The sequence below is a fragment of the Xiphophorus couchianus genome, chromosome 4, assembly GCF_001444195.1.
Source record: "Xiphophorus couchianus chromosome 4, X_couchianus-1.0, whole genome shotgun sequence".
In the NCBI taxonomy this organism is placed as follows: domain Eukaryota; kingdom Metazoa; phylum Chordata; class Actinopteri; order Cyprinodontiformes; family Poeciliidae; genus Xiphophorus; species Xiphophorus couchianus.
Genome location: NC_040231.1, coordinates 18,160,224 through 18,187,222, shown reverse-complemented (window position 1 = coordinate 18,187,222; position 26,999 = coordinate 18,160,224). Strand labels below are relative to the sequence as shown.

At 39.1% G+C, this 26,999-nt stretch overlaps 1 protein-coding gene across 2 annotated transcripts in view; it reads right to left on the bottom strand.

The window, feature by feature from the left end:
- The window catches only part of sbf2 (SET binding factor 2), a 100,252-nt gene that overhangs the window by 21,373 nt on the left and 51,880 nt on the right, over window positions 1-26,999 (bottom strand). For both annotated transcript variants that reach the window (XM_028014328.1, XM_028014329.1), the window contains exons 16-23: window positions 26,375-26,524; window positions 19,466-19,534; window positions 9,077-9,247; window positions 8,641-8,912; window positions 6,751-6,923; window positions 6,470-6,543; window positions 2,330-2,525; window positions 2,014-2,141 (exon numbers count right to left, since the gene is read on the bottom strand). In XM_028014328.1, the coding sequence (XP_027870129.1) occupies window positions 2,014-2,141; window positions 2,330-2,525; window positions 6,470-6,543; window positions 6,751-6,923; window positions 8,641-8,912; window positions 9,077-9,247; window positions 19,466-19,534; window positions 26,375-26,524 (1,233 nt within the window). The remainder of the gene's footprint in view (window positions 1-2,013; window positions 2,142-2,329; window positions 2,526-6,469; window positions 6,544-6,750; window positions 6,924-8,640; window positions 8,913-9,076; window positions 9,248-19,465; window positions 19,535-26,374; window positions 26,525-26,999) is intronic.

The window sequence follows — 26,999 nt, the reverse complement described above, 5'->3', positions numbered from 1 at the left end:
AATGGAAAATAATATGATGCTTAAAAAAGTGGGCCTCATCAAGAATCAAACTCTCTCCACTCTGAGCTGCTAGGCTGTGATTTCACCACACATTCATAGAAAAGGTTTATATATGATGAATACATCGCTTCAGCCGTTTCCAGAAACTCCTACCCAACTTAACAGGGTTAAGGTCAGATGACTCTGGCAGCCATAACATGACTGATACCAGTTTGTCCACAGCATGGAGGAGGTTTGAAGGTCAGCGTCAAAGAGCATGACACAGTTGGGGCCTGTTATGTCGTAGGATGGAGAAACCCAGCACTGCAGGTGATCGCAGGATGAAGGACCGTCCATATTGGTGGACTTCCAACACATACACTGGCATTCAAACAACCATAAAATCGTAATTTGTACTCCCTGCGTCACACTGACTGTTACAGAGTTGGGAGGAATTTGATTCGAATAGCTCAGTCACTTCTGGGTTTAAGACTCTGTTTCAACGTGATGTTAAGAAGTGGTTTCTGAAAAGATATACAATCGTTTTTATTGGATTCCTACAAATGTATTTATTTAATCTCCAAACTATGAGAGTACGCTGCTTATTTGAAGCTTTTATGAATTGCACAAATATACTCAGCCACAATAATTAGCTAGCAAAGGAGAGTTGAAGGACTTAAAATGAAATCTTTATTTAGCAGTGTAGTCTCATGCAGACAATTTTCTAACAACTCAACCTTCAATTACCTAAAATGAGGAGAACTCCATATACGGAAACATAAAGTGGCACCACAATAATATGTAATTAAATAAAATGATTTTTTTATTTTAATCACTCTTCAAAATGGGAAAGACAAGAGACTATGCCATTCAATTAAGCCTGTAAATTGCTACAGTGTAGATGGATATCTGGAATTAGACACAATATGATTAGTGGTGGGGCTCGATTAAAATTTCTAATCAAGTTAATTGCAGGGCTTTAATTAATCACATTTTAACCAAAACTATACATCGACAAAATTAGCAACATTTTAAATTCAAAAACAGTTTCTGCTGCTAAATTATTGAATAAATGGGCACAAGAGCTTAATAACAAAAGTATTAATTATTCCTAATCAGCTATTTAGGTTATTTAGCAACATGTTTTGCATTGAGGTGGCATGTTAAGCTATAATAGTTTGGGTGATGGAGTAACTCCTTCTTTCTCCTTTTTGAAACAAAAATTAACTTCCAGTGGGCAAACAAAAAAAAGGTTTTGCCGTTTGTCGTTATTTGCAGATGTCGCTTGTGCGTCAGATATACAGGTGTACCAGAAATACGCACATAGGTTCCAAATGGAACCTTTGCATATAAAAACAGGGAATAATTGTGTTAAAATCAATGTAATTAATTTAAATCAATGCCTTAAAAGTTCAGGCTCTAAATATGACTGCTACTTGAAAAAACTTGGAAGTATCTACAGTGAGAGCCATGATTAAACAGTTTAAAACTGGGCCAGTATAGACAGGGCTGCAGAGGGAAGTAATTTATCTAGAAGTCATTGATGATGAGAAAAACGGTAAAGGAGGAAAGAGTGGCATTTTGAGGTCACAAAAGCAAGAAAGAAGCCAAAAAGGCAAAGAGGAATGGACAGTATGAACTATCTTGCTGACAATAGTAAGTAGCAGCAGGCCTCTCAATAATTGTGGCACTTGTGATTTGTTAAAACTGTTTTGTTTGGATTTTGTTCCCACTGAAGAAATTAACTTGCAACATAATATGAATTTATCTTAAGGCAAGTGTCCTTAGCAGGGTGGTGCTAGCACTATGAAGTACTTAATGTTTGCATAACGCCAACCCTTTGAGAGCTGACAGAAATGATCTGTGCAACACTGAATACTATTCTATTTTTTTGCAATGTTAGGTTAGGCCACCAAATTACACGATTCCTGCTGATAATTTAGCTCTGAGCAGCAACTTGCTGAGCTCTACCCACCAACAGTTTAACAACAAGCAAAACTAGGAATCACCTGGCAAGCGCGCTCGAGTGTTTACCTGAAACGACGCTGAGCGGAGCTGCAGACCTTCCTGCATGTTCTGCTGCAGCTGGTTCTGGATGCTGATCTTCTTCTCTTTGGTCAGCGTGGACACAGGGAACGCCCTGATGACCACCTGCTCCCCCACTGCACAAACACACAAAGATCAGGAAGAAAAAATCAGGAAGAAAAAAAACAGAATTTTTAAGTCATTCATAGCATTAAGAAAATCCCTACGTGGCACTGGATATTCTATGACTATCTGCAATGGTATTATGTAAATTATACTATTTCAACGATTGTGACATCAGCACTGCTGTGATTCGGGTGCATACCTAATGGATCATGAGGAATGCCTTTGAAGATGATGCGGTATGTGGTAAGAAAGAGAGCCCCCTCTGCTGGCAGGATGTGAGGGCCCCCGAGGAGGCCCCCGGTGGCCTCTTCCCTGCCGTCAGGGTCCAGCAGCACCCGCAGCCCTTCTGACACCACCTCCTCTCCAGGAAGCAGAGCTGGACGAAGAATCTTCGGCTGATGGAAGAAACATAAAAACCCAGCACATCATGCAAAAAGAAAACAGACGCTGTACCTGTTTGCAGGCACGTCCGAGCTCCAGCTGAGGCGTTTTTTTATTGACAAGAAAGCACTAAAACTGGACGGCTCAGCAGTGAGATTTGCGTCACTGAATCAGATTCAGGAAATAAATTTATCATCATAATGTCTAATCAGAGCACCATATGGCCTCTTTGGAGAGGTCTTAAACCTTACGTGCAAAAACCACCGTGCAGCATTTTTAAAATGATCCACAAACATCCAAGAAAAACAATCAATTTGCAACCCTATGAGGGGAATAACTTCCCTTTTCAATCTCTGCAGGAGAACTCACTCAATTGTGCCTTATTGAGAAAACATAGTTGTTTGTCTTGTTCACTAAACTATTGATTTTCACATTATGTTTTTGACATCTGGACAACTGTTAGGAGGTATTTTGCACATGCAGAAAATATTTAGCAATAATTATATTTAGAGATTTACATTTAAACGGAACTGACATGCATGACAAAGTGCACCCTTTCATTTTTGTTTATTCAGTTTTAAATTGTGAAAAATAAAAATGGAAATAATTAGAAACACTTGAAATTCAGTATATGATGCGACTGTGTTAGCGATCATATCTAAGTAGCTTGGTTGGTAACTATATGAATGTTTGTTGAAATACTTTTCAGATGGAACAATCATCAATCAGGCATCCACTGGCCTATTCTGTCAAAAGGAAATAAAAGGTGTGCTCTGATTCCAAGAAACATTTAACAGCACTTCATGTCTATATAGTCTGGGAAAAACTTTATGGCACATGCAGCAAAAAAATACGGTGTCTTTACTTTTTTCTTACAAAGGTTTCAGATTAAACATATTTTTTCAAATCAAATGAAAATAATATGATGAAATAATAATAAAATTATTAGTTTCCAAATGGTGATTACATTAATTATAGGAAACAGGCTATCCAAATCAAATCATTTAAACGAAAAAGACAAAATGAACACCCCCTATATCTAATACCTGATTGTCGCGCTGGCTTAGACTTTTTGATCAAGTTTGGACCCGCTCTGCTTTGCCGAATCAATTTCTACGTGGTAACAGTAGAAGGTTGCACATGTGAGATGCTCGTTGTGCTCAGAGGTGGTTTTGACCTTGAAGCTCTATCCATAGATGCCATTTTTGTTCAGTTCCTCTCTCATCCTTGAGCAATACATGTTGACCAAAGGTGAACTTTGTGAGGCCTGCAGTGCTATAGACGTTGTTCTATGTTGCTTTATGACCTTGCTCACAGGATATTGATAAATAAAAGAGTCAACACTGTTTCATGGTTCTCTCTATTTGTGGATTACTGTGTTCTAATAGAGGCCCAGAGTCACAGAAAGGACTCTGTAAGCCTTTCCAGACTGATAGATGTCGATAGCTTTCACAACTTTAGAGTTATTTTAGCCTACTTTATGTTGTCAGGGTTCTGTTACATGATTTCTTAATTGTAAAGATCTGAGAATTACAATTTCCCAAGGAGTCAAGTTGGATAGGATAATTTTAGCAAATGAAATCACAATTAACCTAAGAAGTGTTTTTTTATGTACTTGGGCTATATTTGTCTTATATTAAGTTTAATTTGGTGAGGTGTAACACTAAACACTTTTTGATCCATTGTGGCCTACAGCGAAGCACTTTAGTGGTTTATTCTTAGGACTAATTATTAACCAAGGCCAGTGCTCAATTTTTTTAATTGCATGTCTGCACCTTCGCCGTTTCACCTCCTTCTGACCTGCAAAGCCGCCACAGAAACATTCAATTGTTCCACAGTTCAAAATCTGAAAGAAAAGGGACATCAGCTCAATCAGAGGGTTTCCTGTTGAGGCCACAGTCGACCTAAGGGAACTGAGGTCTGGCCCGGAGATAATTATAGCCTCTTGAATCTGTCCTTGAACGAAAAGTGGGACAGAGAAGTAGAGTCCCCGTGCACCTCATTACTCCTGCAAGCTAAACGATCCATTACAGCGTCTAAGTATTATGACATCAACCATCCAGGCAAATCAAGACTCTTGAAATTGTTGTGGCATGCTTTCTAGCAGATTCTGGCATATTCTTAAGAAGGGACGTTCTGTCTCACATTAACACGTGAGCAGCAGGCAGAACGTGTATGTTGGTTTCCAAGATGCTCCCATGACAGTAATAGCATGACGTTTGTTTGTGTGTAATTGTATGATTTGTAGAAAACTGGCAGACATATGGCACAGCTGGGTCCACAAGTCAAAACATAAAGTGCACTGTTGGCTGGGATAAAAACTGGATGTGAGTGGTGTTCTGCAAACCAGACTAAATTTAGAGGAGGCACGAAACGCACCAAGAGTCGTGACGCGAGTAAAAAATCCTTTCTAAAGATAACAATATGAATTCAGATCACTGCTGTTGCTCATATGTCTGGTTACATTTAAAATGACATGGCCTTGTCTGGAGAATAACATCCACTTAAAAATCCAAGACAAATAAGAAACCTTTTGGATTCTAATACAGCGTCTGGTTAAAATTAAACTAAACACTTATGTGTATGGTGGTATGATGTCACACCACCATACCTTGTCAGGTATGGTGGTGTGACATCATGACTCGGTCACCTTTCAGTTATAGTATTATAGAGTTAACTATGCTGCAAAGTACCCACATGAGATCCAGATGATACAAATATGTTGAACAAAGTTATATTGTGCAACTGTTTTTTTTTGTTTTTTGGCTTAATGTTGATTTAATAAGCCCATTAATGTATCTAAGCTAGGTTTAGTTGGACAGCAATCTCATTTAAGCTGCTTCTACATATGTTGTAGAGCTTTTTTGCAACAGATTGGCTGCATGACGTGTGTGTCGCTGCTACAGACCACTAGTTCTGAGGAGCCTGCAGCCTTCACATTAATAGTTTAATGTCATGCAAGGTTTTCTACTGTATTTTTAAGTGATTTATAGTGAGTGAGAAAGATTCTAGCTCAGTTCCTTTTCCATTTCTCTTCGCCTGACAAGAATACTGTGATTTCCAAATTTTAAGCCGCTACTTTTATCACAAGCTTAGAACACTGCAGTGCGGTTAATATACGACTTTTTACCAACGGGTTTTGAAAGTCTGGACTGCAGCACGGACAGCATGAGTTGAAGAGTAACAGAAGTGACTGAGAAGTGTGAGTCAGGCTGCTCTATATGGCAATGAAGAAGACGACTTTAGTGGTTTTAGTGTGCAGGAGGAAGACGAAGACAGTAATCAATAACTTTTCCTGGTAGGCTGATGTATTTTTATTAAGTAGCCATGTTGCAGGCACATACTGCATATAAAACGTAAAAAAAAAAAACTCAGTGAAAATATCTCATATTACAATATGAACAACTGCGACTAATAGACGAATGCAGCCTATATATGCACATATTTTTTTCTTGCCAAAGTTAGTGGGTGTGGCTTATATTCAGGTGTGCTCAATAGTCTGTAAATTATGTTACACTAGGAGGAAGTGACTTTTATTTCCAAATTACAAGAGGTGAATTGAATTTAAACAGAATCATAAGTGTTCAACTTATGATCGAAGCAATTAATATTACCAATATTAATTGCTAAATATTAATAATTGCTAATATTTAGCAATTATCACAAATACTTATTCCTCGATTTCTCATAAAGAAAAGTATAGAGAGACAGACTTTGTACATTTATCTGACTGCAGGAGATGATTAGGTTTTTAAGAGTAAACCTGGGAGCAGCTCACCCATTGTTCTGCAGCATGGCTGAATCATATTTTCCAGCTTTAGGAGAGAACATCAAAATTGAATTTGTTTTATGATCCTCTTTAGCTTAACATTATTCTCAGTAGAGTCAAACTTTAATTGTACAAAGCCCTGTGCAAATATAAGCTTTCACACAGCTCAGTTTAGAGGAACACACTCACCTTCTGAATAGGGGGCAACCTCCTGCTTTCCCTATGAACTGCCTCTAAAGCCTCCATCTGCATCGCTACGATTCCTGTGGGTCAGACACGGGGATCAGTTACCGCGAACACACACTACAAGTGCACACATCTGTATGTATCCACTTTTTGAGGCTGTCTGACATGTCAGGAGTTAATGAGCTTATACATTTCTGTAGGTGTTGGCATCAAATAATAACACATGCATCCTGGAGGTACGAAGCGGAGGGAGTCTGGGCTGTGATGGAGTGTGAATGCTGCACCTGGGATCATGCAGTGCAGGCTCTTGATGTGCTCCTGGGTGACGCCGCTCTCCGTGCACACCTTGTCGATGAAGCGGGCAACAAACCTGACCACGGAGTTTGCCGTGTCGCTGTTCTCCGAGTCCTCGAACCCGCTCTCCGTGTCGAAGCTCTCGGCCATGCTGCCAGCGATGCTGCAGATATAAATGATGACGCAGTGAGATTAAGAAAAGGTCATGGGGCTGCTTCCAAGAGACGGGGCTGCATGCTGACATGCCCTGATAAAGAGCAGAGAATGGCCGGTTGATTTTCAGCAAAGCAAAGCGTTGATGGCTGGATTTATCGCTCAAAACTGGAGATTGTTTCACATGAGAAAGTGATGCAACACTCTCCCTGGGACAAATACAGCATGATGAAATCGAAATGTTCCCTGAGAGAAACAAACAAGTCTGGGATGAAAATGTAAGACAAAACACTTCAAATATTTTCCACATGAATAAATCTTTGGCTGAAACATTTCTGTAACTTCCAGAAATAAACAAAACTGGATTACATACCAACATTATTTTATTTTGTTGAAATTGAAATTAAATTCTGCCCAAACCGTAACAAAACGTAATATCGGATCATTGGACACAATTGTGAAATTCATACTGCGTTCCACTTTTAATAAACACCCATGGGGCGTTCCTCCCTGTCTAACTCCCTCCACAGTTACAGCAAAGCAGAGGGGAAAAAACCCTAATTTAGTGTGGTCCATTCAGGGAAGTCCGAAGGTGGATGAAAACAAGCCATGTTCTGTTTTATGCCGGAGAAGCGTAAGCCCAAATGACAGATTGAAGTTGGAAACAATCGAAGTACAGCAGCCTGTTTGGCCTGAAAAGAAGGTATCATGTAGACTGTGAGTTATGCCACATCCACCCACAGACTTATCGTCACCTTGTTTAATAGAAACTCACATCCTCCCAGATCCTGAAAACATAACTTGAGGTTTCCTCCAGCAGAAGCTGATTGTTCTACCTTACATCTTCTGAGCAAGATTAAATCAAGCTCTGACTTTGTTATGTTTTGTCAAGGAGAAATGTTATGAAACTGCATAGCAGCTATGCCTCAAAATTGTTTTTGTGTCTTTAAAGATCCAAATTCGGTTTTTAAATGATGATTTCATAGAACAAAATAAAAGTCCCCTAATAACTGTAAGAGTAAAACCTAATTTCGACTGCTCTCAAGCATTTGTACTATGAACAAATCTTTAATTCACTTTAGAAGAATTTTGACCAACTCTACTTCCTGATTTGTTTTAATGCCTTAAGATTAGACATTACAGCATAAATGGTCTGCTTAAGGTCATGTCACAGCCTCTCAATCAGATTTATGTCCAGAACTTGACTAGACCTCCTACAAATTTAATTAATTACATTAATTTTGTTGTTTTTCAGCCATTCAGATGTGGACGTGCTGGTGGGGTTTAAATTATTTCCTGCTGTATCACCCAAGAACACCTAAGCTTAAAGTCACTGAAAATCGTCCGTTCTCCTTCAGGAAAATGAAAGTTGACATTTTTAATTGACTTTTCATGCAAGTTTTAATGGGATTTTGCATTAAAGGTTTCACTATTTAGTCAATAATGCAAAGCTGACACTCGTAATGAAGTTTTAATGCAACTTTTAGTGCACCTTTAAATTAAAAGTGTCATTATTTGCCGAATGACATTTCATGACAATAGTCGTAAACATTTATCAAGAGTCATTCATGTTCATGACATGTGTTATGTCATGTTTATGACAGTCTCATGTCAGTCTAATGCACACCCCTTCAAATAAAGTGTTACCAAAGATCTTAAGTGTAAAATAAATAGGAAGAAATCGACAACCTCAACCTTCATCTTGGTCCAGAGAAGGAAATCCTGACCTGTTTGTCACAATGCTGTTGCTGCCACTCTCCCAGTCAGTGACGGGTGTGTTACGCAGGAGTTTGTTCTTGCTGGTGTCCAGAGGAACCAGCAGGTAAACCATAAGGTTGGCGTAGTGGATGGCCTGGCTGAACACGGTGTTTTCCTCGTTCTTCACCAGCTCCTGTTGCTTGTCCTTGCTGAGACTGGGCCACAGGCGCAGCTGCTGCGCCGCCAGGTCCATGGCTGTCTGCTCATCACCACTACCTGCAGCAGACTGGGGGTCCGCATCCTGCAGAGCCAAGAGTAATAGATAAAGCTTCACTCTTTGCTCCAATCACGCTAAGTTTGTTAAAAATTGTTTATTTCCTTCAGCTATAATTCACTGTGGATCGATCAACTCACCTCATTGAGAAAAGATTTAGAAAGCACAGCTCAGACATGTTTATTCCTTACCTTAGGGGTGGCGGTGATGGCTCTCTTTTCTTCTGGGGTGTTCAGGTACAGGGACCGGATCTGACTCTGGACTTCACTGTAGAAAGTGGCTTCCCAGAACTGCTGGTTGGTCCAAATGGGATGGTCCTGTATGCAGGTGTAGGCAAACTGGTTCACTCCAGCAGCCAGTCTCTGCAAGACAAAACAGAGCAGAGGTCATGATGCGATACTTAAAAAAAAAAACAAGCTAAGAACGCATATCTGGTTGCAATTAAACTGGGGCAGCGTATTTCCGATGACACGTGGAGTGAATTATGCTATTTGGAGAGACACTTGTAGCTCAGAAAATGTTTGCCACCGTTGGAATTTTGGAGGATTTGATGATGGAGTACTAAGGAAAACCAAATGAGGATATGCAAAGGAACAAAATAATTATGCGCTCTCACGGCACAAGCAAAAGGCTAATGATCGAGTATTTGCCCAAAAGTTTTCTCATTTTTTAAATTCACTCTGTGTGACAAGCCCGGCTTTATCACCATGCCAGAACATTGGACAATAAAAACAAACCAAGCAACTACAGAGTTAACTCAAAAGGTACTGCTGCAAAGCTAATTATCACCGATTGTCCATATGTGCAGTCAGATCAGAGCTGGTTAATCCTTTCAATGACTGCATATTTACCGCAACAGTTTTCAATAAAATGAGTCTGTTAAAGTGGTAAGAAGTGGGAGAAACAACTAAATTAAGTGAGCTATGAGGTTTAAGGCGAAAATCAATCATTCAATGCGAGTCATAACTTTTTAAACAGATAACAACCCCTATTGGAGCAACATAGCACCCCTCCAGCGCTCCATGTCAAGACGTATTTGGAAACAGAGCTGTTCTTTTTCATTAGTGGTCTGCAAAGTGAATCAGCTGTGGCTTGCAAAAACAGCCACTTCAGAGGAAGCTGGAGTTCTCGGCTAAAAGCAATAGCACAGCTGTGTGCTGCACTGTGCAAAATGTATGGCGAGGAAACGCTGAGCAACTCCAGAAAAATAAACTTGCATAGGAAAAACAACACAACCTCAACAGAGGCTGTGTTCAGATTAATGAGTGTCCACAGAAAGCAAACTTTCACCATCCATCCGTCTCGAAGCCTTAGAGCCACATGCATGGATCAGGCCTGTTATTAGATTAGCTTCTGATTTCTCTCCCCTGAGTCTGACACAATCCAGTGGTGTCTATTATCACTTTATAGTTTGCTTTTGAAGAAAGAGAATTGGTGAGGGGGGGTCACTCTAATTACAAGAGACAGAACCAAAACAGCTTTACTCCGACTATGGTTGGCCAGACGCCAGGAGGGTGCTGAGCTTACAGCTATTGCCCACACAGCAGAAACACACACACACACACACACACACACACGCCCGCACACACGCCTTCATACTAGAGCTAAGTGTTCCTCCTAGTTCATAGTTGTTAATTTGTTAATTCTTCTTTCCTGTGGTTTAAATATACTTTCCTTTCAACATTTTTGCCAGATTTGATTGACAGAAGCACTAATTTCTGAGGATGAACTACAACCTCAGCTGCTATTTAGTGAAAGAGAAAAAGCATTTAATAGAAAATGCTGCTTAAACATTTTGAAAAACTTAAAAGTCACACTGTTAGACAGTTACACAACTGCTGCTTAACCTCCTGCTGATTGTCTCCTAAATGTTAAATAACCAAGATGAAACCAATTTTCAGGAGAAACAACTTGTCTCTGATTAAAGTCCGTTTTCAAAGGTTTTCAAGGTGTTTAATGATTGAACCTTTCATATCCTGATGGCAAATGAGAGAACCTAAAAAAATAACACATTTTACTCATAATTAAGGAAAGAAATCTACAATGGTTGTCTGAGTCACTTGACACTACTAGCCAAAAGGACAGCTCTTGACCTAATTTTCAACCCCATAACCACATGTTTTGTTCCGATTCATTTTAACTGGAAACAAACCATGGTTAGTGTGGTATGTGTCCTTACTGCTACCTCATCGTAATCTCAACATGATTTTTTGAGGTGTGGAAGATAATGCTGGGAGGGACATCTTAAGACATCAGGTAAACAGTTTGACCATATGATCACGTAAAAGATTAGTTGAGAACCTATATCAAAGAGCGTCCTTTTTTTTACTAATCAAATCCATCAGTCTTGAACATTTGAGCAAACCAGCAACTTGCTCGTTTCAGTTCTCCCATGAATGGCATATTCCATTTCAACCCTGTCCCAGTTGGCTCAGAGTTTTCCATCTTCACTTTAAAATTCAAGATATCTGTTAGTGACGTGAGTAAAGGGTGAATTTATGGAGTAATTGAGACTTTTATAAGCTGCTCAAGCAAAAGAACTTTGAATTCTGATGTGCGTAGATAGTTAAGACGACCACTTCCAATGTGAGGGGAAAAAACCCCACACAGACATCTGCAATCTGATTACGTAAAAAGGATTTAGGCCTGGGCAATGTGATGTGCAACTAATATCACAATATGGTTCGGATTTGAAGGTGATGAACGATCTAAAGTGGATTCAGGACTCTGATCCTCTTTTCAATTGCAGGACAAAAGCAACAAACATTGTAGCTGACTTTAAGCTCACAAACACCTGCAAACACAAAAGGTTACTCATGATTTGAGACAAAGATAAATCCCTTTAACTCATAGTCAATAGACTATGAAAAGACTTCATATATATCTATGAATCACGTGCAACAACTAAATGACAGATGTCAGCGCATCGGAGCCAAGTACTGAGACATGAGATCAATGCTAAGGAAGGAAAATCCTTGTAGGCTACAATTTAGGGCTTAAATAAATGGGAAATGCTAAATAATCAAAAATTTTGCCATTACGAGATCTATAATAATGGCTTTAGGAGGGCTTAAAGAAACTATGCCTCCAGCAAATTAGAAGTATAGAGGCAATGGTTGGTTTGGAAATTTTTTACATGATATGCCATAAGATGGTCACTGCTTTTTGCTTTGCTGAAGAAAAGTTTAAACATTTGAACATTTCTGGAAAAATCCATACAATATTAGGAGTCATATGACGCTGTAATCTCAGTAATCTAAGTCATATACTGCAGCTTAAACACATTAAATGTCAAAATGTAAACAAATAAGCTAAGGAGTTGATGTGAAACAGAAAAGACAGAGAAAAAACCCCCCAAACAAATCACGACACTGTAGTTGTAAACTTTAACATGGTACCAACTGGAAGGTGGATCTGGTTAGAGATGAATCAGAGGAGTCGCAAACAGATTCACTCATCAGAAGTGAACAGATGAAAAAGCAGCAGACACGGGGCTTTGTACTGATGATTTGTCCCAGATTTCACAGGTAGCTGAGGTGTCAGCAGCTTGTTTTTCAAATTTCTCAGTAATAGCAAAATAGATAGGGGGGAGTGTTTGAAAACACACCTCATGTCGAAAACTCCATTACCGAATACATTTGTAAGTGCCCCATTTGTTTATGTAACGAATAGGAAAAAAACCTCTAATTAATTTTAATGTGTTTCCTTTTTTTATATGATGCTTAAAAGCAGGTAGGGCTATTTCCCCTTCTGGCTCAGTCCATGGGTCTGCTGGAGAGCCATGGGGTGACGGGGCGGGGTCGTACAGAAGAGAATGTCAACATATTTTGCCAATATAAAACATTTGTAAGAAACTAAATTACGATTAGTAGCTTTTAATGTGCACACAAGTATCCATGAAGGTCTTGTCCCAGGATTTTATGTGAAAGGTCAACCCAAGTAGGGCACAATTATAAAATGGTAGTGAAAAACTACTCAGTTAGTGCTCTGAAGATGTTTAAAGCAGAGTTAGGTTATAAAATACTATTTTCACCATATAATGGAGTACTGTTCAACTAGAAAACCTGTGCAAGTAAAGTGAAAGGCAGGGGAAGGACAGCATTAAGGAGAGAAGCAGCCAAGTGGCCTATGAAAAATCTGGAGTAGTTGCAGGGATGCACAGCTCAGGTGGAAGAATCTGTGCAGCACACACAAATCCATCCTTTGTGGAAGAGTGCTAAAAATAAAAACTTTGTTAAAGAAAGCTGTAAGAAGTCATGTTTTGAACAAGGCAAATATGTAAAAAAGATGCTCTGACTAGATGATAGCTACAAAAAACGACATACGGTAAAAAACTAGCACTGCAAAATAACTTATCAGCAATAAATACAACAAAAATGCTTTGATTTCCACAGGAGAAAAGGAGCTTCCTTGTGCAGGATTTTCTCCATCAATGGATTCTAAACTTTCCCTTCACTTCTCAGTTAAAAACTCTCCTCTTCAGTCGGCCTCTAAATGACCGACGCAGCTGACCAGAGTGCAAACTCGCCGTAGATCATAAGCCAACTTTTAGATGACATTAATGACCGCGTGTTTAGATTAACTGTTCTCTCTCAGAATGACAGATGATTTATCTCACTTTACTGTCAGAGGAACCATGCGTGCTGTCTTAGAGTGAGCATGGGAAGGAGTCCAGAGGGTTGCTGGAATAAATAACAAGGACACATCTAGAGCTGATCGATGTGAAGTCGAGCTATAGTGCAGCTAATCCTACCATTGTGCAAGACTGCAGTCTTAGAGTCTGAAGTATACGTGGACCCTGTCAAACTTTGCACAATTAAGTGGTAGAGCGTAAATTTAAGAAGAAATGTAGCCCTCTAGATACTCTCATACCTCTCTGTCAGTTGAGTGTGTTAAGCATCTTGCAGCAGATGTTACGTGGGTGTGTGTCCATGTTTGTACGGGGGGTATGGGTGTGTTATTTGTCAGAACCTTCTATATTAAGTTTGTACTTTGCTGACTTGTCGGATATGCTTGGGTCAAATTGACCGAGGTCAGCCTCGCTTATTGATGATCGCTCACAATGCTCACCAAATGTTTTGCAGGCAGATGTGCCAGGAGGAGGACAGAGGAAAGAAGAGGGAAGAGAGGAGGGAAGGAAGGTATAGGAAGAAAGATGAAGGGGAAGGAGGGAGTGCAGCTCCGTCAGACCCATCTGGCTGTGTGACGAGCGAAGAGGAGGAATGTGGAGTTGAGGGAGAAAGGGTGAAAAACAAGAAGAAAAACACGAAGGGTGGGGGACAGAAAGGAGTATACAGGTCAGAAGAATTAAGCTATCAGGTTCTGGCATCTCGTTTTGAACTCCAGGACCCGATTAAGACCATTGCAGCATGATTGACTATGGCCTCAGAACATCTACGCCGCGTTGCAAAGAGACAAAAGATATAATGCGTGTCGTCACTGAAACAAGTGCATACTTGAACAGAGACGCTAAGTGAAGACCATCATATCTGTACTGTCGCAAGCCTGCAGGCAGCGACATTATTTACATGTTTTGCAAGAATTTAGAGCATTCTTGACCTGGTGATACAAAATAGTCACTTGATTCTGTACAAGTCCTTGGTGAGAATGAATGCTTGACCTAAAAACAAGTCATCCCTTCACACAAGCATGTTATAAAAACACCCTAAAATGCAACACATTAAGAAAAGAACTTTAACCCAGACCCAACTAGGAATTAATCACAAAGAAAATGAGAACCACACAAAAGGCTAGTCCAACCTAGGCTTTTTATGTAAGGATGTTCATTATTTAAAAACTGCTTTTACTTTCTACTGAAGTCATCACTGTCTGCTACAAGTATTTGTTTTATGACCTGTTGCATTTTAGTATGAAAAATAAGCATAAAGAAAATAAATTTGTCACAATGCAAATACTCTTCATGGTACCGCAAATGTGCAGTAATTAAGTAAACAGATATGATAAAAGCTGGGCATTTTTAAATACACAAAGGTTACGGAGTACGTCATAATCTATTGTGAGGACAATGCGGAGAGCAGTTTGACAAAGTGGGTTGACAAATCGGCCCATGGATAAACTCTGTCCACAAGAATGCCAACAGTCAAGTGTTTTTGTTGAGCAATAGATGTGTATGAGCATTTCAATCTGCTATCCTCAAGCTGTTAAACACATTTAAATGTTAGAAGAGATATGAGCCTGTCAAGGGATGAATAACAACGAATCCACGCATCAGTTCATCTCCAGATAAACCCACCAGTCTTTAGATAAAAACCCACAGGAAGTGGAATAAAATGTAAAACCTGATCAGTGAAAAAGGGCAGGTGACTAAGAGGTGCACAATGTCTGGATGAAATCTGACTCCAGATTTTAAGTTGACAGCGTTTAGGCTAAGTTAGAGTTTTGGGCTGCAACTAACGATTATTTTGGTAACAGATGATGATTCTGATGATTAATCACATTAAAAAAAAATAATTTAACCACTTAGGACTTTGTTATGCAGAAGTACAATAAAATATGCAAATATACAACAAATCCCTTTCTAAAAGTAGAAAATAAACATAACATTCCTAAGTGAACGCTTGATCATTTGTAGCAAAAGATGCATCTGCAGGTGAAAAAAATAAAAATAAAACGCTTCTAATGTCAGCATGTGAAAAGCTCATCCCTTACTGCTTCACTTTACATCAATACAGCATGGGCTAATCCGTTCGTTATTTTTTGGATTAACCGGTTAATAAGTGGATAGACAAATGTGTCTAATAGGAGATTTTTTTTTCTTTTTTTGCTGAATTTGAAACAGGTGAAGCTAAAACAAAATCACATGAAGAACTCTGAATAGAACAGATTTACAGACAGAAGATTTTTAATGTTAAGTGCAAAATGTGTACATTATGTTGTTCTTTCAGCAAATGTCTTTTTTAGTTTGTATACTTCAGTTAATTAATCGAATTACTAAGTTAGTTGACAATTACTTCAAAAATTGATTCATCATAATTAATCTGAGTAATTGTTTCAGCTCTATTAATACTGTAATTTGAATAGCTTTCAAAGTTGGGCCCAAAACTCCACTAGGGTTATAACAAATACTCTTAAAAGTAAGCATACTAAACCGAAATACCAACTCTTGATGTTGCTTGCATGGTCAATATACCCTTTTCTAATTGACTTGGTGATAATACTTATATAATTAACTAATAGTTGGGGTCACAAATTTCTTCTACTGTTATTTTGAGGGACTGAAGCTAAAAACGTTGGCAACCACTGATTTAAACTATCACAAAAGCTGAGGGAAGACCCAAGAGATATGAAAGTAAAACATCAAAACACAGAATCTGGCCAACAACGTCAGCTTAGCGTCAGCATCTGGGAAGCAAAAAACCTAAACAGCGTGTCCGACGGGTATAACCTAAGGGACAGTCGTTTCAGAAGACGCTTCCCACGTTCCCTGACCTGCAAACTTGGGGACTATGGCGACAGCGCTACCACGCATGGAAACAGCATGAGGCAGCGAAAAGTCTGGCCAAGAATACCAAACAAGAACTGGCTCAGTGTCTGACATTTGAGCAGACAGGAGTTGGAGAGGACATTTTCTTACCAAGAATATTGTATAAAAGAGCACTTGAAAACGATGCTATAATATTGTCAATAGAATCGGAAAGCTTGACTTGCAAGCAGCACTAGAGGGAGAATAAACTCTGCTCTTGCTCGGTCTGAGCAAATCAGTTTGTTCATTGACAATCCAATACTTTTGTCATTATTCTCCAAAGTAGTTAATTTCAGCCAATGCTTTGTTTGTCTTTCATTAAAGCAAAAGGACAGAGTGATCCTTTGATAAGTAGGGTCTGTGTGTAACGCTGGTAAATTGGGACATAACTTTCTCGCAAAGCATTGCGCAAGTGATGCAAAGGAATTTATAGAGAAGCCAGTAGACATTTTTCTACATCCTGTTGATCCATTTAAGACATTTTTCTAACTCTGCACTAATGCTTGCATATCATTTGTGACTCAAGCTACTGCATTTTCTGGTAGCTAACATTGTGCAGATCGATTTTATTGCATGAATGTTTAATAAAAAAGCAAAAATGAACCGGTCAACTGGCAGGTTTGACTTTATTAAGTTATTCTCCAGACAGGTCAAACCTGGTTCAGGCAGTGAATTTGTCATTTCGCAACAATTTTAAAGAGACATCAACCAAAAATGGGGGAAATGACACAGACCTGACCCTTTTCTGGGCTTTGGTTAGCTTTTCTGAAACAAATCCCCTTGTCTTTTTCTATTTTCATACGATTCAGGTGAAGCACAAACTGCTTGCAGGAACTTCACAGAAACCTACTTCAAAGAAAGCCGGGAGATCCCCTTAAATCGTCCAATCCTAACATCCGGCAGAGGTGGTTTAATTCATGCTGGAAAAACACCTGCCTAGATGCACGAGGTACAAACAAAAAGACTCAACAACCCCGCTTCTCTGAGCTACAAACTGCAGGTTATGTGGTTCAGACTTTCAAAGCAAGGGAACTTCCTATAACAACTGTAAAAATATGAAAAGCACCCAATTATTTAAACCACAGCAGAAACAACCTAGAGATCCAAACAAAACTTTCATTTCAGTTTTTTACTGCTACTCTTGGTATCAGATCTTTAAATCTTTAATAAAAGGTCAACCACAATGGTGTTTATTTCACCCAACCTCTTGTAAAGCATGATTGTCACGCAGTATTAGGAAGCCACACACAGTCTGTTACTGTATGTAAGGTTTTATCCCCATTGGGAAGATTATTCTGAGAAAGACAAACATATTCCAGTCATCTCACAGAATGTTAAGGACAAGATTTAAATAAAGATGATAAAAAAAGGCCTACAAACATGTGAGAGAGGCATGATGAATCAATGGCACTGTGTCAGGATGACGCATGTCTCTAATTCCCCACCCAAACTGACAGCTCTAGTGACAATGCCATGTTTTTCCTCATCTTTGCTGATCACTCCACAGTCCATGTGCCATTACAACTAAGAATAAATATACTTTGGCACGTTTCCTTCCTGACCTTACTTTACTTTTCACCCTTTTCGGTTGAGCCTGCGTGTTGAAACCTGTCAAAGGTTTGAATTATTTGAGAATAACAAAACAAAGAACACATTTTTTGAACATCATTCCTTCCAACAAGCTGCAAGTCTAATGCAGCAAATCATCCCCAATCTTCTCATTAAAACAGTGGGGAACCACTGTGGTGTAATTATTTTCTTAGGGTTTTTCTTAGGGTGTAATTGTTACATGGTTAACCAAGGTAACCAAGGAAACACTTACAAAATTTACTAAATTTGAGTGCTGGAAGCCCTACGACAACAAACAGGAAGAAAAAGAAGAAACATATGGCTTGTTATGGAAACTTTCCTCAGCCAGTGGCATCCAAAGCAGATGAATCATGAGGTGATGTTCAGAGGGTCAGGTCTCGGTACTGCCCATCAGGATACAGGACTGGTATCTGACAAAAGCCCAGTTTATAGAGTTGTGTCTATTGCTATAGCAACTGGCAAGCTGAAAGGACCTTGTTGTGGTGAAAGCTGCAGCTACACCTCACCAATGTTATGATTTAGGAGCCAAAGGCCACAGTCTATTCCTCACGCTTCTCTGTGGGAGTTTTAACATGCTGCGCTGATTATGTGCATGCTGAAAAATCTGCAGAGGTTACAGGTTAAAACAGCTGTCCCTCCCCTGGAGAATCTCACATCAGTCATACCTTCAGGGTTCCTGAACATTTTGAACAATTTCAAATTCCAGACACACATGTCCAAATACCTGTCAACTTTAGAGTAATTTATTCAAGTAAAGCATGCATATTTAACTGATCTGTACACTGTTTAAAGTTTGGTTTGAGTATGCACAGAAAAAAACAAACAAACAACAAAAAACGTTACATAAAGCATTTACTTATGTACATTCCTTTTAATCCACCTTTAAGCTGACCATACATACCTGGCTGATTATGATAATGTATCCTGTGTTACAGTTACAGAGTGCAGAAGTCTAATAATGCATTTTTCTTTTTACTAACAGAGGTCAAATTAGTAACTAATTTGACTCATTTTGTTAAAACAGAATTTAAAACCAAAAGAACATTGTCAACATTTTACAGCTCCCTCCTTTCTGTGAAATCAGATGGAGGCCTCTGTTTTTCTGTTATGGTCAATGACACACAAACCATCTGAAGGACAAATAAACAGTCTATCGCCATTATTTTTAAGAGTGTGGAAACCATATTGGTTTCTGACTCATATGTAAAACATGTAGAACTTTGGTTATAAGTAATAACATTATAAATAAACTGAATGGTGACATCACAGTGAGTATTTCCAACTTTTTACAGATTCAAAGAAAAAATGCTGTTTGTTTTTTTTTTTTTTTTAGAATTTAGTTTGAGAAATTCTTGATTGTATGTTGTAAAAGGTGACAAAAATAATTTGATGACAACACTTTCTAGTTCAGAGAGATGTAGAGCCATAGGACTACATGAATACTGTAGGTAGGTTGATTCTCTAGCCTGGATGCTCATGTATTATTGTTTTCCAGTAGTTTCCTTACCCTATAATAGGCTGTTGACAGGGGCAGCAGGGCAGCAGCTACTGTAAACTCCTCGGAGGTGGAACAGTCCTGCAGGACAGACAAAAGAAGAGTGAGACAAAACAGCAGGAAATATTACAAACTCTCAGCAGCTTTTCATCATTCTACCTGAAAACCTGGAAGAACTGATTTCCCCTACACAGAATAGACAGACAGTGGCTAGAGAGCCTTCAGTTTTGTTTAAGCAAAAAGGATGAACACCATATTCCTGGATCAGAACTGGAATGATCTAAGTGGATAACTGATAACCTGCTGTAAATTAGAGACCATGGAGACGTGATTTGTGGCAAAACCAGGGGTGCAAACAATCCATCTTCATCAAAAGCGTTACATAAAGTCTAGGCAAAGCTCAAAAGAAGGCTTGCCAAAACTCACTCCATTATTAGGCCATGTGCTTTCAATAACTTATATAATCCACCTCCTTGACACAATTTTCAAGAGTCACTTTTGGTCAGATTACTGATAATGTCACAGTTAGCATTCCCAGAGCTAAACAGTCATACAAATCTAATTCAAATAAATGACCAAATGTTGCATAAAATCCAAATATGTTGTCTGTGAAATTAAAGAAGACATCAAGCAGCCACAATTAGTTAGAGAGCTTTTTATATTTATAAAGAGGACTTGCGTGTTCAAGACAAAGGTATTCAAATGAAGGGTGCATTAAGAGGCTTAAAGGAGAGAGGATTAGGGGCCCAAACTAAATTTTTCAAACAGAGAGCCCATAAGAGTGATGAGAATAGGTAGAAAACACACATGTTGGGTTAAAAACTACTTGACTCGCAGGAAATTGGTTCTTATCTCTGGTAAGCTATGTTGGGATTTATTTGCTGAAGAATAATGGCCAGAGGAAGCTTGATTTAAGACCCCCTGCAAACAGCAGCCTTGATTCTGACCTCTTAACCCCCAGCGTGGCCACAGACAGAAAACGAGTTCATCAAACGCAACTTTTGCATTTTTCATCCATCGCCTGTAAATGCAAACATCTAGAAATATTAACTGAACAGCTGCAGTTTCCTAATACTGTAAGATAAGATCAAAGGAATGCTACTCCTTCAGCTCATGGTCAGCAATGGAGTGAGGGGGGATCTGTTACCGCCGTTCCTTATGACAAGAATGTACCGAGAGAGAAAATGCGAAACACATGAAAGCCTGCCCCCCTGTCGACCAAGCAACATAGTTTCTGTTTTACTTGTCACAAGCATCTTTTTTTTTTCTTTCTCATTTGGGTTGCGGTAAAATGTTCCAGCTTGTTGGAGCGGCACCAAAGCTTTGTTTACCACCATCCATAACAATGCAGCAGGTCACAGGAGTTCATGGACCGCAATCAAACAGAACAACAAGTGGAAATTAACAGAAAAAAAGTGTGAATATAACACACTGCCGAAATTCCACTGAAAACATAAAGCTGATGAAACTGAAAATTAGCAGGAAAGGATGAGCTTTGAAAATGGCTTCCACTGCGATACAAATAAAGAACACTTCCCAGTATTCTAGCACGTCATATCTTATATTATATACTTGGAAAAAGAAAATTCCACATCTACATCTTTATTCTGTTTTTGATGTGTGCAGGATGCTTAAATGTTTCTGAACAAACACATTTTTAAGGCAGTCAACTCAGCTGTATTTAAATAATTCCATCCATAAAGGAAAAAACAGCCTGTGTCTGGCACAATGAAGTAGGTGAAAAGATCTCTAAAGCAACACTTCACACCCTGACCTAAAGAAATTTAATAATTGACTTCTATCAGGCTGCAACTCCATTTTTAATCCTTTGTGACGAGCGAACTACGAGAGAAAACATTCATCAGTGATGGATCCCTAAGCATGGCTAGCCAAGAAAAAAATCCACTCCAAGAATACCTCAAGATTTATTTCTGTAACGTTTTTGTAACTTTATGACACGTTACACATGTCGTAAAACCAACACAGCATTTCAGAATACGAATATCACACTGACAGTCCAACACTGTGGTGGTAGTATGATGGTCTGGGGCTGCTTTGTGGTTTTAGGACATTCATGACTTGCTGCAATTTATGGCAGCATGAAAGCTGCTCTTTACCTGAAGATCTTGATCAGCTAAAGCAGATGTGTGACATCCAGCAGTACAATAATCCAGGGCACACCAGCAAGTTCACATTAGAATGGCAAAAACCAAAATGAGTATTAGAGTGGCCTAGTCAAAGTCTGCAATTAAAATGGTTTGAGATGGTGTGAAATCCCCAGTCTTTCATTCTTGTTTCGATTTGATCATCTGAAACATTCAAGTCTGACAAAAAAAAAAAAATGAAGAAAAAACATATTGGACGGAAATACTTTTCCCCCACATAACTGCAAAGAGACCATGTTCAGCTTTACTTTCATCTTTGTCAAATCTTTACCTTTATCTTCAACGGACACAGAGAGAAGCTAATAGAAGCTTTGAAGGTCAACTAACACAGCCGAGAGATAGCAGTGAAATCCAGACATGATGGCATGGCATGAGATTAGGTGGACTGACGAATGAAAGCCGAGAAGGTATTATACTGAGGGCTCAGTAGTGTCACTGGGTTGAATAGAAGCACGTAGCGCACCGCAGCGGCGAAAAGCATGTTAACCTATCAGGGATTTCAAGAATGAGAGTGAGAAGTAATTGTCACTCTGCACGTCTGTTCTAGAGGACACCCTGCTGTCTTCATTTCCTTCCATTATTTAGTGGATGTCTCACCATCATTCCTAATTCCTGAAGCTCCTGGAGCAGGAATGCCGAGGATGACTAACACAGCTATTCTCTCTCTGACACATATGCAGCCAAACAAACAAGAAAAAAAAGGAGGCTGTGTTTGCAAGCATGCAGGATGTGAAAAAACAGCAACTTCCTGTGAGTTGCACTTTCCAGGAAACCTCTGGGATGAAAATACGTCTGTCATAGAGGTCAGTGAACAAATAAAGAAAAAGCTGAAGGAAACAGTCATGTTTTCAGTCTTGAATTTAAAGGAGCAGACGGTTTCTGCACATTTCAGATTTGCAGAAAGTTGAATCAGAAGAGCATGAAAACTACATGCTGCCTCCACTTTTAGTTCTGGTCCTGAGAACACAAGACAAATGACCTGTGGGGTCTCAATGGTTTATGCAAGATAAGAAACTGAAATTTATTCAGGCGCCAGACTATAACTTTACAATAAATATTTCTACTGCATGCCCAGACCTCCACACCCTTGCCTGCCATCTAGCGTGCCTGGTGCTAGACCCAGATGTTGCTCCCTGCAGGACTTCCATAGCATCAAAGGCCTGACCAGCAGGTGATCAAACTCTCAGAGGAATGATTCAGACAACCTATTGAATCCAGGGAATAAGGAATATAAGGCAGTTTTGAAGGAAAAACAGAGTTCAACTGTTGCAAATTCAATGCCAATATACCTTGAATTTGAGGTTTTACCCTCTTCTTGTTAAGTGCTAATCAATAACCTGAGTTTATTGAATCAAAAGCCATTTTATCTGATGTTTCTGTAATAAACCAGATGAATTTTTAACCTTTACACTCAATGATATTACTCAGAAACTGGAAGAATTATACTCATGTTGGATTTCAGGAATATAAAGTTATAAAACACTAGCATGCAAATGGTGAGGGAGTTTGTACTATAACTATCATTAAGTTCATTTGTACTATGAAGAAGAATGAATAGCACAAAACAAACAGATTTTATTGACAAAGCATGGAAACCAATTGGAGATATTTAACTTTTATTTAGTTGTGAATATCCTAAGAAAACAGTTATGGGAATGAGACTGGGCAGAGATTCCCAGTGACCCCGGCACATAAAAGGTCATAGCTATCAAGGCCAGCGAGGCAGAAAGGGGGCCCTGCTCTCACAGCAGGAAAATCATATTTGATCTAAAGCATGTAAAAATCTCATAAAGCAAATGCTGAACAAATTTCAAGTCTCTTCAAATGACGGCTACATACTCAGTGGATAGGAGTTAGATTTCAGGGCAATAAACGAAAACATGTATAAATTTCTTCTCCAAGAACATCTGTGTTTAACGTGTGTTCTGCTCCAGCCGTACCAAGCTCACGGACTGCGTGCTGTTGGATCCGCTGCGCACGGACTTCCCACCTCACAGTAAACTGCATTTCAGAGTGTTTTTTTGAGCACCATGGTGAAGCCCTTGGCCATAAGAGCGCAGAGGGCTCATAATCCTATCTGACAGGAAATGTTTGAGATGCCACGACACACCCACAGCAGGGCTCATTCCCCCACGTGGCTTGCACAATGTTAATTTCTAAAAGCTGCAGCACTGACCTGTGTGTACAAACACACTCACACACGCCCGCACGCAAACAAACTAATTAGTGTGCAATGAAATGAGTAAATGCCTAAGCGAAGGTCAGTGCTGTGTGTGATTAATGGCAGAGAAACGGCACAGAACCTGATTAAAACAGTCTAAACAGAAAAAATGAGTAACATCACTTCATTCCTGATCATGTGTCAACAATTTTTCCTGACAGACAAAACACATAAAAAGTATTAACAAGGAATAACGCCACCTGATTATAATGCATTAACCTTTAAACTGCTGTAAACTGTTATGTCACTTCCTGCAGCTGTGAAAACCGTTCAAAGAGAAACATTGGGGGGACTGTTAGCTTGGAGCTCATGACAAATGTTGTGACTGGCCTCAGAACGGTGAGGTCACTGGATGATCAATGTATCATATTATCACATTTTCCAGAAATTGGAATGAAGACAGATGCTGTCACTAGACAAAGAAACATTTTTAACAGCGGACGTCACACACGCAAACAGATCCGCTTGGAACATCTTTTTCTGAGGGGGGTTCTTACGTGACAGGGCGTTGAAGAAGAGGTCACTGCAAAATCTGAAACTAATTACTGGCAAAGGCATTTTCTATTTATATTTATTCCACAGACCGTCTGTGGCTGACACCCCCATGGCAGAAGAAACTGAACAGAGGGCAGAAACAAGCCTGCCTGGCATCTAAACAAACCTGATGACAAAAACATTCAAAATCAATAAATTAGAGGCACAAACAGACCTCACAGAAAGCCAGACTATCATTTACCCCTTGTTTCATTTTACAAAAGTGCACTCTATATCAAATCTCTTCTCCATGTGTTAAATAATTACTTTTTTCCACATATTGCTGTAGATCACGTCTTTTTTCAGCGGGCTGCCAGAAGGAATCATGAAGGGGAAACATTCTTTGAAACTCCCTCAGAAACTCTTATTTTCTGTATAATTATATAGTCATAACCAACAAATTTCAGGCTCTGCTTAGACATGTTTAAAGTCAGGACCTACCCATCTTGAGATAAATACATTTACTAATAAACTGAAAGCTATTTTTGCATTTTCTTGCACCGACAAAGACCAATTTGATATGGATTCATATATAAATGACACATCTAATAGACATCCGTATCCTCTGCATATTCCATTATTTTTTAGGGGAGAGGAATGCTTGGAATCTGAAGTCCCCCCCATAAAAGCTGCACTCAGTGAGGACAGCTATAGATTAATAAAATCTCTGGAATGAGCTGATTCAGAGCAGTAAAACATGAAGAAGTAGTAAGGAGCCGGCTGCATGGGGTGAGTAACGACTCATTATGAGCCGCATGAAACATCACTGACACTTCCTCAGGATGCTAAAGAATGGCAGCACCAGGAAGAGACAAACAGTCTGGGAAACAAAAGGGAGAACTATTGTTTCTAAAACGATTGCAATGTATGACTGGATAACATATTCAAAAATACACATTTAATTTATTATAAAGATTTTTTTGGGATGACAAGACTATTAAAGAGATATTCATATAAATTGTATTAAACCCCCCCCCAACAAATTAAAATACAAAAAAAAAATCTATTTAGATATATGGAAAAAAAATAATAATACATCACAGCTGAATATGTTTTTCTGTATTCAATTTTTGTCTGGACATCATCAGATTTTCATAATTAGGCTTTGTTAAATTATGCTGCATTTCATGACTAAACAGGATGTTTATCTTCTCACCACAAATGCATTCTCAGACATCTGGAAGACATTTATGTGCCAATGAGCATTTCTGCACAAATCACTTATGTAGGTATGGTCTAGCTTTGGGTATTCAAGGTTTTAAAAAGATTACAGTTTCAAATTAACAGATATTTTCAATCTTTCAGTTACCATAGTTTAATGGTCTTTAATTGTTGTTGAAAAAAGGCTCCAAACACTTTTCCTAACTAAAAACAAGGGTAATATTTTTTAAAATATTTCCCGATATGAAAAACAAAAAAGCCACAGTGTGACAGAGATTTTCTCAATTCCTCCCAAGTCCAATTTTACCTAGAAATCAAGTCTCTAAATTGAGAAGTGAAGATTTTTTCCCCAAGTTCAGATCAAGTCACAAGTATTTGCACTACAAATTTAAACCACGTCTCAAATCTTTCCTGTCAGGTCTAAGTCAGGCATCAAGTCTTTCACCCTGATTCAAATCTTTAGGTCATGATATACAGTTTGGCTTTAAATTGTTCTGGTAAATACTCTGATAACGTGATGCTTTCACTCAACCAACTGTAAGGATGTTGTATTGGTTTACGACTGTGGCATGGTAGAGTACTGTAGTCGTCTTGCGATCGGAAGGTTGTAGGTTCGATTCCAGCTTCCTGTCACATGTCGATGTGCCTCTGGGCAAGGCACTTAACCCCAAATTGCCTACTGATCTGCGTATCGGTGTGTTTGTGGGGGTGACTGGGTGAATGTGACTCTAGTGTAAAGCGCTTTGAGAGGTCAAAATTACTGGAAAAGATCTATATAAGTTCAGTCCATTTACCATTTACTCCTATGTACAAATCACTTACCACTGTGAAGCAACTCACCTGAAGGGCGCAGTTCATCATCCGAACAATGTAGTCAAACTGCTGGTGGTCCAGTATGGCTCTGTTCTGCTGAACGTGGACACTCAGCTCGTCGGTAAGACACTGGCGAGCTGCCTTTCCTTTCAGCGCACGCAACGCAGCAGGAAGAGACTGTCAACAGAGAGATCCACAAATGAACCGATAAAAAGTGAATAACTGTCGGAAAATTAAGTAAGTAACCCGATAAGAGAAGTTGCAATATTTGTCTGTAGTTTGTGATCAAAAAATGTCTCTGTTTCCCTTTCAGTCGATTTACTCAGTACAACACGTGAATATGGGATATCACACCCCTGCGTTTCCTGGCTGAAGCCACTTCTAATCACGCCTTTTGGGAAAATAGCGTGAAACTATATATCTGTCATCACTGCCATTACTCAGTTCTCAGGCTCTTCACCTCGCTAAGAATGCCTCTTGGATTCAGCCTGGCTAGCTGATGTTGGGTAGCTCTGAGTTTTTTGTGAGGCTACTGGAAATTAGTTTATTATGTTTTGGAGGTGAAGAAACAGATCATGTTCTAACAGTTAAAAATGTATTCATTGACTTGCTCCATGCTGACCTGCTTATGGTGGTTTTTTGACCATTTAAG